Source organism: Acomys russatus, chromosome 30 (assembly GCF_903995435.1).
Source record: "Acomys russatus chromosome 30, mAcoRus1.1, whole genome shotgun sequence".
In the NCBI taxonomy this organism is placed as follows: domain Eukaryota; kingdom Metazoa; phylum Chordata; class Mammalia; order Rodentia; family Muridae; genus Acomys; species Acomys russatus.
The window spans coordinates 20,311,419-20,324,741 of NC_067166.1; the positions used below are offsets into that span (position 1 = coordinate 20,311,419).

At 44.7% G+C, this 13,323-nt stretch overlaps 1 protein-coding gene across 1 annotated transcript in view; it reads left to right on the forward strand.

The window, feature by feature from the left end:
• Mrps27 (mitochondrial ribosomal protein S27) overlaps positions 1–13,323 on the forward strand; it is a 79,994-nt gene that overhangs the window by 1,704 nt on the left and 64,967 nt on the right. Inside the window, exon 2 of the mRNA XM_051172279.1 lies at positions 3,496–3,573. Within this exon, the coding sequence (XP_051028236.1) occupies positions 3,496–3,573 (78 nt within the window). The remainder of the gene's footprint in view (positions 1–3,495; positions 3,574–13,323) is intronic.

The following is a 13,323-nucleotide window of genomic DNA, read 5'->3' on the forward strand; positions in this document are numbered from 1 at the left end:
CCATAGATGGAGGCTGGAGGAAGATATTATAAATACAGAGCATAGTCCAACACCAACCACTGCAGATTTGCCTGTGTGGATAAATAACCTGACTTAGAGACATTGAAATGTTTGGGCTGGAAAAACACTCTGCTTTGGGCAAATTTATTGCAGATCAGTTAGAATATGGAGCCCTTTGAGACTTTTATCTAGTCTGCTTAAACTAGGATGAAAGAGTACAGCTAAAATGATCAAAGAGATGGGAGAAAAATTAACTGAGATAGAGCAACAGCAAAAAGACAAATATATGGACAGGATAGAGGAAGGAAGTTCACTGGGCACCATTACTCAGTAAACAGTAAGACATTAATGAGTCCTTTACTACCACGCGGAGAGAGGCAATATTCCCTTATTTTGTGTCTGAGGAAAGAGAATCAGGTGCTATGTGATTTGCCCAATATTTCAAAGTATTGTTGGCAAGGCAAGGGTTAAAAGTTAAATTGTGCCACTAAAGCTTGCCTTCTTACACAGTCACAGTATTTCCTTCCTTTAAAAACAAGACAACCGAAAGGCCTGGAGGCAGTTGATTAAAGGCCCAAATAGAACCAGATGGCTTTCGTTCCAGCACTCCAGAGGCAGAGGCAGAGGCAGAGGCAGAGGCAGGTGGATTGCTGTGAGTTCACGGCCAGCCTGGTCTACAAAGGGAGTTACAAAATAGCCGAGGTTACACAGAGAAACCTTGTCTTAAAAAAAAAAAAACAAAAAAACAAAAAAACCAAAACAAACAAAAAGGCTGAAATAACAAAGTGTGTGAGGATATAGATGGAATGGATATGTTTTTCACCAAATTTGAAGGTCTAGTCCTTCCAAGTATTCAATGAAGGAAACATTTCTTTTTGTTGAGGAGACTTATTTCCAAGGAAAGTGATGTAAAGGTAGTCAGTAGGCATAGGAAAAATGTAAACACTCTAGTCTACGAGACGAGGTCTCACTATGTAGGACTGGTTGGCCTTGAACTTGCCGACACTCCTGCTTTTGCCCTCAGCCTGGCTAAGCAAACATTGTGCATGGCGTGTACAGAGAGGGACTGGGCAGGCTGAGGCCTGAGCCTGTGAGTCTCAAGTCAGTCTGCCTGTCTTCCTCCTTCAGACGTGGTCGGAGGCCTCTGGTTCTTGTTGCCCCGTTACTTGTTAGATGTGCAGGATCTGCACCCTAGACTTACAGAGCTACTGCCTGCGTTTGAATGAGGTCCATATGCATATCTGAACGTCTGATCTAGGTCAGAAGGTCCACCATCCCTTGCGCCTGGCTGTAGAAATTCTTTGGTTATAACATTAATGCACAGACCTTCAGTTAGTGTGCAGTGACGGAAAAGCCTTGGGTCTTTAACGACATTCACAAAACATCATAGAAAGATTGGTGTGTTTCATTTTCCTTATAAAAAGTGTGTATGTTGAGTGTGTGTGTACGTATGCTTGTATGTGTGCATGTATGTAGAGGCCAGAGGTTAAAGTCAGGTGTCATCTTCAGTCATTCTCCACCTACGTAAAACTTAGGTTGTAATGCTTTTTCAGTCTGTTGTGATCGCTGGGTGTCTGCCTTTTATTTTGGAGTTGAGGGCTGAATTCACATGTCATACAATTCACTCATTAAAAGTACATAGCTCTGTGAGTCAGAGTTGTGCAAGGATCTTTACAACCAACTTAGGGTATTTTTATCACACCCCAAAGAAATCTCTATCTATTGTCAGTCACTCTCACTTTCCCAACTCCCATTCCCAGCTCCAGGCAACATGGAACCTACTTCCTATCTTTAGATTTACCTATCCTGAGGTTTCATTAAGTGGAATATAGTATGTTCTCTTTTGAAATTGATTATCTTTTCACTTAACATAATGTTTTCAAGGTTCTTGTTTTTAAATTACTAAAATGTTCCATTATAATGACATACCAAGTCTTGGTATGTAACCTGTGGATATTTTGGGTGTTTCTGCTTTTTGTTCGCTATTAACAATACTTGCATGAACACATTTGATGCAAATTTAAGTTTTCATTCTTACATCTACCTAGGAGTAGGATTGCTAGGCCACTTGGTAATTCTGATACCACTAGGGCTGCTGCCTGTTTTCCCAAGCACCTGCACCGCTGCAGTCTCACCAGCAACATATGAAGGTCTGTTCTCTGAATCCTTACACCTAACTACGTTTTCTGCCTTATGATTGTGGTCTTCATAGTTGGTGGATGGCTTTGCTTTCTCTTTCCGTACTGGCCAGTGATGGTAAGCATATTTGCCTATACCTCTTGGAGTTATGTGTGCGTGTGTGTGTGTCTGGTATTGGGAATTGAACAGAAGGCCTTACATATATTGGGTTAGCACTCTATTATTACTAATAGCCCCAGCCCCTTTTGTACTATTGTAAAAAAATTTTTTTAGTTACATTTATTTATTTAGTTGCTTTGTAGGGGATGGGAGCCCATATATGCTATAGTGCTAGGTGGAGGCCAGAGGACATTTCTTCCACCATGTGAGGTCTAAGCAGTGGACTCAGGTTGCCAGGTTTAGTAACAAGTCTCTAACCCCTTGAGCCATTTTACCAGCCCAGTACTTGCTGGTTTTGAGACTAAGTTGCATAGGCTGGCCTTGAACTCATTCTGTAGCCCAGAAAGGATCTCCTGTTTCAGCCTCCTCAGTGGCTGGGTTTATAGGCTTGTGTAACCAGACCTAGCCTGTTTTCTTTTTCCTTTCTTTTTATTATTTTTATTTTTAATTTTTTGATATATCTGTCCAAATCCTTTGCCCACTTTTCAGTCAAGTTGTATTGTATTGTTAAGTTGTAAAGGTATTTTATGTTCCTGATACAAGTTCCTTAATTTTTTTCCATGTTGTAGATTATTTTATCACTTTGAGGAATAGAAGGTTTTACTGTTGTTGACAGTGCCATCGGGCCTTCCTCGCTTATTCTGAGAGTCCATGTAACTGAGCACTGTTTATACCAGGCACTGTGCCAGCCGCTGAGAATCCAGCTCTGCCACCTGTGTGATGCTTCCAGTTCAGCTTTCAAGTTTCTTTTCTCTCCTCATGGGATTCTGGGTCGCTGATAAAATGCTTTTCTTTGCTTTATGTAAAATTCAGATAAATATGCTAATCCAAGTCAAATAGAAATGTTTTCAGGATTGGTAAGTATAACACATCCAGTTAAAGACTTAGCAATAGTCCTGCAGATTATCTGGGGTCTAGGAAGGGTTTTAGGACTCTTGAGAAGCTGGGCTGTAATTTAATAGCATAAATGACTTTCAGTTCTGACACTGAAAGATGAAAACGACCTGCATGTTCATCTGTAAGACTGTTGTGGAGCTTTCCAGATGTTTTGCGTTTGTCGTGAACTGTACGGTATTCATTCTAGTATCACGTTAGAGTTTTTAAAATACATAAGCTGGTAGTTGCAGATACAACCGAAGTCGTGTTCAGTAAAGATCGGTGAAACAACATGCCTATTGATGGTGGTCTCTCCCTCAGGTAAAAGATGCCTGCTTTCTGCAGCGTACGTGGACAGCCACCCGTGGGAAGCCAGAGAGAAGGAGCAGTGCCACCTGGGTAGGTGCTGCCCCTGTTCCGTCATGTGTGCTTGCTCCACGTGCCTCACGGCATATGCTCACACGACATATACGTGAAAAGATACTTTTATGACGACGCAGTTCACAGAAGTACATTTTCAGTCTTAAAACGTTGTGCTCCTGGCCCAGACCAGGCCTGAAGACCTGGGGGTTGGTGATTTGGGAGACAGTGCTACACTCGTCTCCACTGTTTGTTTTGCTTCCCCAAAATGGACCTTTTTTCCCCCTAAGAGTCCCAGAGAATGGGGAATTGTTCCTGTAAATATATATTTTTAAAGGTGTTGCTGAAAAAGAAAAACAAAAAACGTTGTGCTCACACATGGAGGGTCACCTTTGCTGCCTTGATCATTTGCCCTGATGGCTATGCTACTGAGATTATGCAAACAATTCTTTCTAGCTTTTTGTACATTGCATTATATAGTCTTCATGTAGTTCTACAGAATTTTATACTTTTTTCCTAAACGCATTGTTTTCTTCTATATTGTTGGCAAGTGACAGATTTGGAAGCAAATTTGCAATCTCACGGAAACCGTGAAAAGATAGTGAGCATCTTCCCAGCAGTAAGCTCGTACGTTCCTTCTGTTTCCCTTCTTCCTTGTTCATCGCTCTTGTATAAATCACCAAGGCCTAAAAGAAGTCGCTGACCCCGCACACACATTACTTCTGGCTGTCCCGCAAAACAGATCATTGACAGGCCACTGCAGAGTGAATAGATCGGTGATGGATTCTGAGATTAGAGCGCCACGCACGTGAATCCTGGGCTGACCTAGCATATCCCCACATCCACCACCCACCTCTGTGCACACACTCTTTTCACCGCTTCTTTGTGCTTGTGTTAGAAAACAGCAGAGTCCTCCTTTGTGATGGATTCTTCCAGAAGTGCAGCGCCCCAGCTGTCAGTTCTGGCTACCTTTTTGCATGCTTCAGGGTAATCGAGGTATTCTCTGACCACGTGAGTTGCTGAGTTGGCCGGCAGCTCTGCACCGGGTGTGTGGGCAGGGCCAGCCCGGGGAGGGGAGTGGAGCGGAGGTGTTGGGGGGCCATCTGGAGACGGGGGTGGAGGTGTGGGCAGGGCCAGCCTGGGGAGGGGGGCAGAGGTGTGGGGGGCCAGCCGGGGAGGGGGGCGGAGGTGTGGGCAGGGCCAGCCTGGGGAGGGGGTGGAGGTGGGGGGCCCAGCCGGGGAGGGGGGTGTGGGGGTGAGTGATGAAGCCCTCCTAGAGAACTTACAGTCTGACTCTCGCTTTGAAGGGTTGGCACAGCCTTTTAATTCAACACTTTGTAGTATCTTCCGATTAAACTCACATCTAATATAACACTTTCTAAACATAATACTTTAAAATTTATATAAGTACCATGCTATATATAAAAAACAAAACCAAGTAATTTGGTGTATAGTAGTATTTTGAAATGTAAAGAAATACTTAGGCTTCAGCAAGGACTTGGAAGTCAACAGATGCTTTCATTTTCTGTGCACATAAGGGACAGTGGGCGTGGTCACAGATGTACTATACTGACAAAATCAGACCTCACAAGTGTACATAGAGTGACAATTTTATTTTTAAAAATGAGCAGTTTTGGGGAAAGCTCTGAATAAGTCAAAGGCTGGTCTTCAGTCAGTTTGCATTGAAGAATTTTAACTTTTAATTATGTAATAAGTACCTGTAGCTACTTATGTGTACAATGAAATTGCTTCCATTAGTTAGAGACAGGGTTTCCAGTAGTAAAAATGTCTCTCACTGAACTTAGGTGAGCTGGCCGCTAGCAAACCCAGGCAGGCTTTCCCCCTGTACCCCAGACCCCAGGAGTGGGATTATAGGGGGCACACAACCTGTCTGGGCTTCTGCTGTGACTGTTGGGGATTCACACTCAGATATTCACACTCGGGCAGCAGGCAGTCTCACTGAGCCATATCCTACCCTTGGAAGTAAGTTTCAGCTTACAAAAATGATTGAGTTCCTCCCTGCCCTTTGCCCATGTTCACTTTTGTTACCATGGTGACGTATTTGTTTTTGCTTTCTCATCCTGGTGTATATGTGTGTGTTCCATTGTGTCCCTATCAGAAATGTGCACGTGCTGTTTTTTAACTGTCTGAGAGTTTATTTCCTATATTATAGCCCTCTATCTAAAATTCTTCAGTATCTGTTACTCAACATGTTATATACCTTAGCACATTTATTGAGCTTATTAATTAATGCTTTTTATACTTTTTTTTGTCACTTGACTCTAAAATGTCCTTTATCACATTTTTTTCCTCCTCTACTACAGAATCCATTCCAGGTTCATGTTGCTTTTTTTTCCATGTTGCATTTCAGTCGTTTTCCTTAATTTGAAATTATTCCTTATCCATGTTTTACTTCTTATGAATTTCTTATTTTTCTTAATGATTAGATTCCAGCTTTGCCTCCCCAGCCAGACTGCTGTCTGAAGCTGTGACCCTGTCAGGGTGTCCGGCCTGCACGCTGCCGATGTCTCTATGCCTCCCCTAGCCATGTCAGCTTCAGTCTCCCAGTCCGGAACGTCTGATTTCTTGGCTGCACGTTAACTGGTTTTTCTTCCTTTTGACATGTAGGCTGTACGTAGGGAGACATTTAGCACAGCGATGATCTCCTGTGGCTTCTCAAGTGTCCCCTAGATCCCTCCAGCCATGTTTCTGGCCTGAGTCAGTCTGCACTGTGGAGGTTGAAAAGTGACAATTGTCCAACCCCCACAACCCCTCCATATTTACCAGTCAGCACCCAGTGTTCTCCTTAGGCAGCAGGCCTGGCTTCTGTTTGTATCTCCCCCCCATGTAGCTATCTGTGTCCACACACTGTGTTGACAGCTTGTTGATTTGTGGAGTTTTTTTTCAGTGGGTCATCACTACCGTTATTTGGAAGTCTAGTGTCCCATGCCTGCCTGGCTAGTCTGAACTCTTTGCAGTGATTTTTTCCATGTTCTCTTACTCACTCAACCGTGTGTTGTAGGCTTAGCTGTATGCTCCCTTCCCTAGACTCTGCCCTTTCTTGGGAACTCTTGGGGCGAGGAGGTGGCATTAGAAACAGGATGTGGGTGTCAGATGGCATTGATCCCGTTCATCTGCATGGGGTTCCCTGGTTCTTCTGTGCTTAGAGCTTGGCTCCCAACAGAGGCAGGATTCTGTGGGCAGAGTCACACCATTGCATGTTAGACAGTTTCTCTGTCTTCTCTCCAAAAGGTACCAGCTATGCCTTCCAGTCATAGGGAAGTCACAGATAACCCACACACATATCACGATGCCCTCTGCAGTCAGGTAGTCTCCTCCTAGTTATGTAGTTATATAGCAAAGACTGTTCGCATGTGCAGTACGTGAATCATCCACAGTGCTATGGAAAAACAAATAAAGGAATGGTGCATTCTGGGAAAGCTTATCGTTAAACATTTCCTAGGTACGGAGGAAAGGGAGACAGCCACTGTTTGTCTTGTGTTAGGTATACTGACATCTATTATATGGATATGGACGCAAATCTAGGGATCTTTGTCCTGGTTACATGAATAAACAAATTGTTTGCCAAAGAATGAGATGATAACCTGTGACGCTTATGTATCACAGGAAGACAGTTGTCTCTTCTCTGTTAAGTCCAGTATTTAGGAAAGCAGAGTATATCACCGTTTACTGAGCACCTCCTGCCGTTGTTGCCCCTCTGCCTTCAGCACCTTGGTACATTCAGTCAGAACTGTTTTCCTACTCCTTTTGGTCTCGTGCCTTTCTTTTGTAGTGTGAGGTGGACTCTGCACCTAAGAGGGCGGCATCTGTTTGTGTCCCAGTTGTGTACCACTTCCAGCTGTCACTGTCCATGTCTATAGCTATGGATCGGGGATGGATGATGTGTGCCTTAGTTCCTAAACTTTCATCCTAGAAATATGTAGAATTAAGGAGGCCCTGGCTCCCCAGTATTTGTCCCTGTATATAATATTTGATGTGAAATAAAGTTTGGAATTCAGACTGCTTGGAAGAAAAAGGAACCTTCTGAGGCTGTATTTTGCCATCGTGTAGCAGAAAGTAACTACTACCCCTCTGGTTCCTGCACGCATGCACGTTTTTCTGTGTGGCATGACTGCTTGCTTTAGCAAAGGTTGAGCTGTGACCCTGAGCAGGGAGGCTGGCTGCCTGCTGACTTCTCCAGTGTCTCTGTGGCTGCATCTCCGCTGTCGGGCAGTAGATGGCAGTGTGGTCCTTGTGAGGATCGCCCTTCCTTCTGTGCTGGGCACGGGGCTATTGAGGAGTGAGCTCATGTGGAGCGCTGTGATTGGACAGCCGCCTGCGAGGTGCTCGGGTCGGGCTCGCTGATTGGAGGAGGGAGGAGGGCCGATATGAGGCCTTGGCTCCTGTGGCTCCCATTGGCGCGGGAGCGGGTGTGGCGTTCTTGGTTCCGCCCGTGGCTCTTAGGGTCCTTGAGCGTTAAAATGCTGCATTTCTATTTTCTTGAAAGCTGCTTATTGCATTACCTTGTGCATTCAAAAAGATGCGCAGATCATATGCAAAGTGATCCCTCCTGCGTAAGAGATGTAGCATTCCAAAGGCTCTGAAGGCTGCCTTTCTTTGGAGACGCCGAGATCCTGACTTGTGACACTTAGACTACTTTATAAAAGCGTTTTCTGTGAAAAAGTGTAAAACAGGAAAAAGAGAGAATACTGTGAAGAATCCCGCTCCTTGCCGTCTGCTTTCAGCAGTTACCGGCCATAGGATGTTGTTGTTTGTTTGTTTGTTTTGAGACAAGGTCTCTCTGTGTAGCCTTGGCTGTCCTGGACTCGCTTTGTAGACCAGGCTGGCCTCGAACTCACTGTGATCCGCCTGCCTCTGCCTACCGAGTGCTGGGATTAAAGGCGTGCGCCACCATGCCTAGCTCATAGCTTTTTTCTTTATGTCTGCTCTTACTAATCCATTGGATGGTTTTGAGGCAAATAGTTGAGAGGGAGAGGGAGGGTGAGTGTTGTATGTTTCAAAAAATATAAGGATGTTTTTAAAGCCATTGTTATGTATAAAACAGTCATGTAAATATGAAATAGCCAGCTTCTGGTATTTTTGTTTTTTGAGACAAGGTTTCACTGTGAAACCCTTGCCTGCAGGCTGGCCTTGAACTCAGATATCCATCTGTCTTTGTCTCCCAAATGCTGGGTTGAACACCACCACGCCTGGCCATTTTCTGGTATTCTTATAAATATATTTTTAATGGCCTAATTGAACAAGGATCCAACCAAAACATGTAAATATAGTTGACTGCTCTTTCTCTTGACACTTCAGTAAAATATTTTTGTAGAAACATGGGGGCAAACCAGAGTCAACAGTTAACAGTTTGATTTCATCTATATCCTATACCCTGCCATCAGATTGCTTTTTAAGTAAATCTGTTACCTAATCATTTCATACGTATTTTGACATATACCACCAAAAGATGAGGGTTTTTAAAGACAAATCTAATGCCACTGTAATGTGTTCCACTTCACGTTTCCTCATGTCTTAAACACGTTTTCTTCACATTCAGAGGGCTCATATGTCACACACTCACCCTCAAGAAGACCTGCCTTCAGTAGAGAAAGTATCTCACGTTGTAGAGTTGCTAGTCTTATCTTTCTGGTGTTTGATGTGTTTGGTTTTCCATCAGTCCTATATAAAATATAGTTGTAAAAAAGTAATTTGATCAGATGCAGGGCTTGTTTTGTTTTCCGTGGGTGATGGTATCTCTGGGCTTACTTTTGGTCACATTTTGTTTGTGGTTAGTCTTTTCTCCCTTTGTTGTTGTTACTGCTTTTATTTTGTTTGCCATGCTTTGGAAGAACCAACATTGTTACGGAGTCAGTACAGCCCAGAATCTCACAGTTTCTCACACTCTAGGGAGGCTCAGTGCAGCGTCAGTCTCATGGATAGTGTGGAAAGATGTAGTCCTTGATGGAAGAGCCAGTTAGCCATTTCTGTGTATTTGATTGTGCTGCCTGCTACTCTACGGCTTAGAGAAATGATAAGTTAATGCAGGAGCGGAGTGGAGGAGAAGGCTGCAGAAACAAGCTCAAGTTTCAGGAAAACATCAGCGCTGCTGTTGAAGTTGGGGTGGACAGTGCAAGGCCTGGGTTCCCTCCCTCCACCCCCCTCTCGGCCTCCTGCCCTTCTGCAACCACAGGAGGAGAATTATAGTGCAGCCATCCCTGCCTCACTAGCCCTGCCTGTGGTGCAGAGTGAGGGGAGCCCATCCAGAAGGCAAATGCGCATTTCCAGTTTCAACGCACAGTGGAATGTTACCATGTGCACTTTATTCTAGCCTAGCTGAGCAACCATTTCACAAAGCAGCACACATGGTGAGATGGACTGCAGTCTAAGGATTCTCCAAGGGTGCTGTTTGGGAGCTTAATTCCTTTAGATATGGTGAGGTATTTTCTTGAGGACCATGTTCCTATTATGGGCGCACACTTCCTGCCTAGATATCTTTGATTTAGCTAAAACCCTCTCCCTATGAGTGAGTTCACTGAGCCCCAACTCCAACTTGCTGTAGGCCCCACAGCATCCTTTCTATTGGAAAGTGGGGTTGCAGCGAGAAGTTGAAGGGCTCCGACTCCCCACCTCCAAGTACATGGTCCTCAGTGTCAGCTCTCTGTCACTGTGACAGATCCCCGAGGGAACAGTTCTCTCTCCCTCTCTCTCTCTCTCTCTCTCTCTCTCTCTCTCTCTCTCTCTCTCACTCTCTCTCTCTCTCTCTCTCTCTCTCTCACACACACACACACACACACACACAGAGAGAGAGAGAGAGAGAGAGAGAGAGAGAGAGAGAGAGAAACCAGATACTATGTTATTGTCCAATACTAAACACCTTTTTTTGGCAGCTATTTCGATACCTTTATTTACTCCCAATTCTTCTAGCATCGTCTTCTAAAAATACACCTGCTAAAAATCAACCTTGGAAGAGCTCCTTAGTGAGTACTACTAATACATTTTGTTTTACTTATTTAAAATGTCTTTACTCTGCCCTTTCTCTAGTCACACAGCCTGTGCCTGCTGGCGTCCCCTTCTGTCATTTTGCCCATCTAATTTTATCTCTGCCTTCCAATGCTACTACTCAAAACAAACCAAATAACCGCCTGCTGGCGTAGTTAAGGTCCGTGGTTTGTTTGGAAGATTTTTGTTTTTATTTTCCTTTGTTTTATTTCCCTTTCCTTCTACCTTTTAAGATGACCTCATTCTCCATCTCACAATGGCCTGGAATAGTATAAATCTAATTTTGTTTGTTGGGCTGATATGTTTAGAAAACTCTTTTGTTACTTCTGAAGAGTTCTCAGGAGACAGCTGGTTAGCAAAGTGCGTACTGTGCAAGCGTGAGGACCTGAGTGGTCCCCAGAACCTAGTGAGGAAGCCAGGTTCAGCCAGATTTGAGGGCCGGGCTGACTCGGGGGCATGGGGGGTAAGAGCACTTGCTGCTCATGCAGAGCATCCACTTTGGTGCCCAGCAGCCCCCTGGTGGTTCACAACCACCTGTAACTCCAGTTCACTGAACCTGACATCAGACACTGCAAGCATATGGTATATGCATGCAGGTAAGCCACTGCACATAAAGCACAGTAAATCTTAAGAAATAAAAGAGGCCACCTGAAATGGCAGCAGCCAGGAGGTAAGGACACACAGGTCCCCGGGTCTCATTGCGAGCCAGTTCACCTTATTGGCAAGGCCTGGACCAGATGGAAAATGTTGAGGAACTGAATGACACCAGTGCTGAACTGTGGCTTCCACACACATTCATAGGCTGGGCACACACCACACACAAAATCCTCAGCTGTTTTTCCGTCATATGTCATCCATCTCACCTCATTTTCTTCATTTACTTTTTTTTTTAATAAAATTGATTTCAGAAATTCTGTTTTCAGTGTCTTTTTTTTTTTCAATGTCTTTTTTTTTTAAAAAAAGATTTATTTACTAATTTTGTGTATCTGCTTGTACACCTGCATTCCAGAAGAGGGCATTAGATCACATTATAGATGGTTGTGAGCCACCATGTGGTTGCTGGGAATTGAACTCAGGACCCTTGGAAGAGCAGCCAGTGCTCTTAACCACTGCGCCATCCTTCCAGCCCTGTTTTCAGTGTCTTAATGTCAGCCTTCTCGTATTTCTTTCCTGCATTCTGTGTAATTTCACTTCTGTCCAATTTTCAGTTCACTAGATCTCACTTAAGTCTGACCTTCTCCTTCACTTACTATTTGTTTGCTTTTTGCAGCAGGCTCGCGATGTGAGGTGTGAGCTGGCCTCACACTTTGTTCTTGCTTCCAGCTCCCTGAATGTAGGAACAGAGGCATGCAGCACCATTCCTGTCTCCATCTCCTCGTCTGCCCATTTCCCTTTCTTTTGAACTTCTTTGCAGTATTTACAAAAAAAACAAAACAAACAAACAAACCAAAAAAAAAAAAAAACCCAAAAACCATACCGTTTAATAAGTTTTCACAGATACAGAGTTCTAAATGACCATATCCGTTGCCGTCTCGTCACTCTTTGAATAAAATCCTTAGCCTGCCGTATTTTGGATTGACGAGAAGGCCTGAGTCAAGGCTTCAGAGGCCAGCACTCCTTGTTTATAGGGCGTCACTACCCACTTCCTGCTTGCAGTGCACATGCCTCCCCAGCCTGACTGCACGGGAGCCTCCTAACCTGCATTGCCCTCTGATGTTAAAGCCAACGCGCCATGCCACAGTGTCTTCCCCGATGCCCTGCGTGACTGCCACTGCCATCACTCCCTCAAGCTCTCCTAGTGCGAGTTTCCATGTGGCCCCTGGCTATTATATCTACCCTTGCAAAGCTCAGTTTTAAACAATGTAGTTCATCTTATTCCAAGAGTAGAGCTTAGGCCCCACATCCAAATCCTGCTTCCCTCCCTTCCTCCATTGTCGTTCTTACATTTCGCACATTCTTGACTGGCTGCCCCAGCAGCTGCTGCCTCTGCTAATAGTGTCGGATGTCACTGGGCTTATCACCAGCCTATAGAATATGACTCTTACCTTGGGCGGAGGCTTGGAAAGTCGCAGTTTTAAACCCTCGGGAATTTACTCCATCGTTACAAAAAATCCGGATCTTCAATAAATCCTTTTATGTTCTTAGCTCCTCAGTGCTATTGCTGTCCTCAAAGAAGAACACTTTGATACTGTCCTGTGCTTCCTCTTCTAAACACAGTTCAGCAGTGTGCAGTAGAAAAGACTCTGCTAAATGAAGAGTTCATAGTCCAGATCCATTTCCCCATAGTCTCCGTTGTCCACAGCCAGCAGCCTCCGTGTGTGTCCCTGGGGAGCTGAGGACCTAGTAAACAGCATCTTTGGCACAGCCCGTTGAACAGAGCTTGGGCATCTGTTGGCCCTCACTAGCGCATAAAGCGTGACTTTGGCTGTGGAAGGCCACGCGTGGTCCAGAAGCCTGTGGTGCTGGCCCTCCGTATGCCGCAGCTGTCCTCTTTCCTAGCCCTCCCGCCCTGTGCTCTTTTCTGCCTCATTCATCACACCGGCGCTGTAATGCAAGGTGATCGGTCACAGAGCGCATTTGCAGCAAACCTCTCTGACTTGCAGTACGTAAATGTTATTCATCTGATGGGGGCTCTGCAGCTGTTGCCTTTTTTGAAGCCCTGGCCAATTCCACTTGACTGAAGATGCCTGGGTGTGAAGTCTTCAGATAGAATCTGGTTTCCATGCTTGGAGATGATCATCGAGCTGCCTGAATTCTGTAATGGCGTGACGCTGTGCATCCTATGTG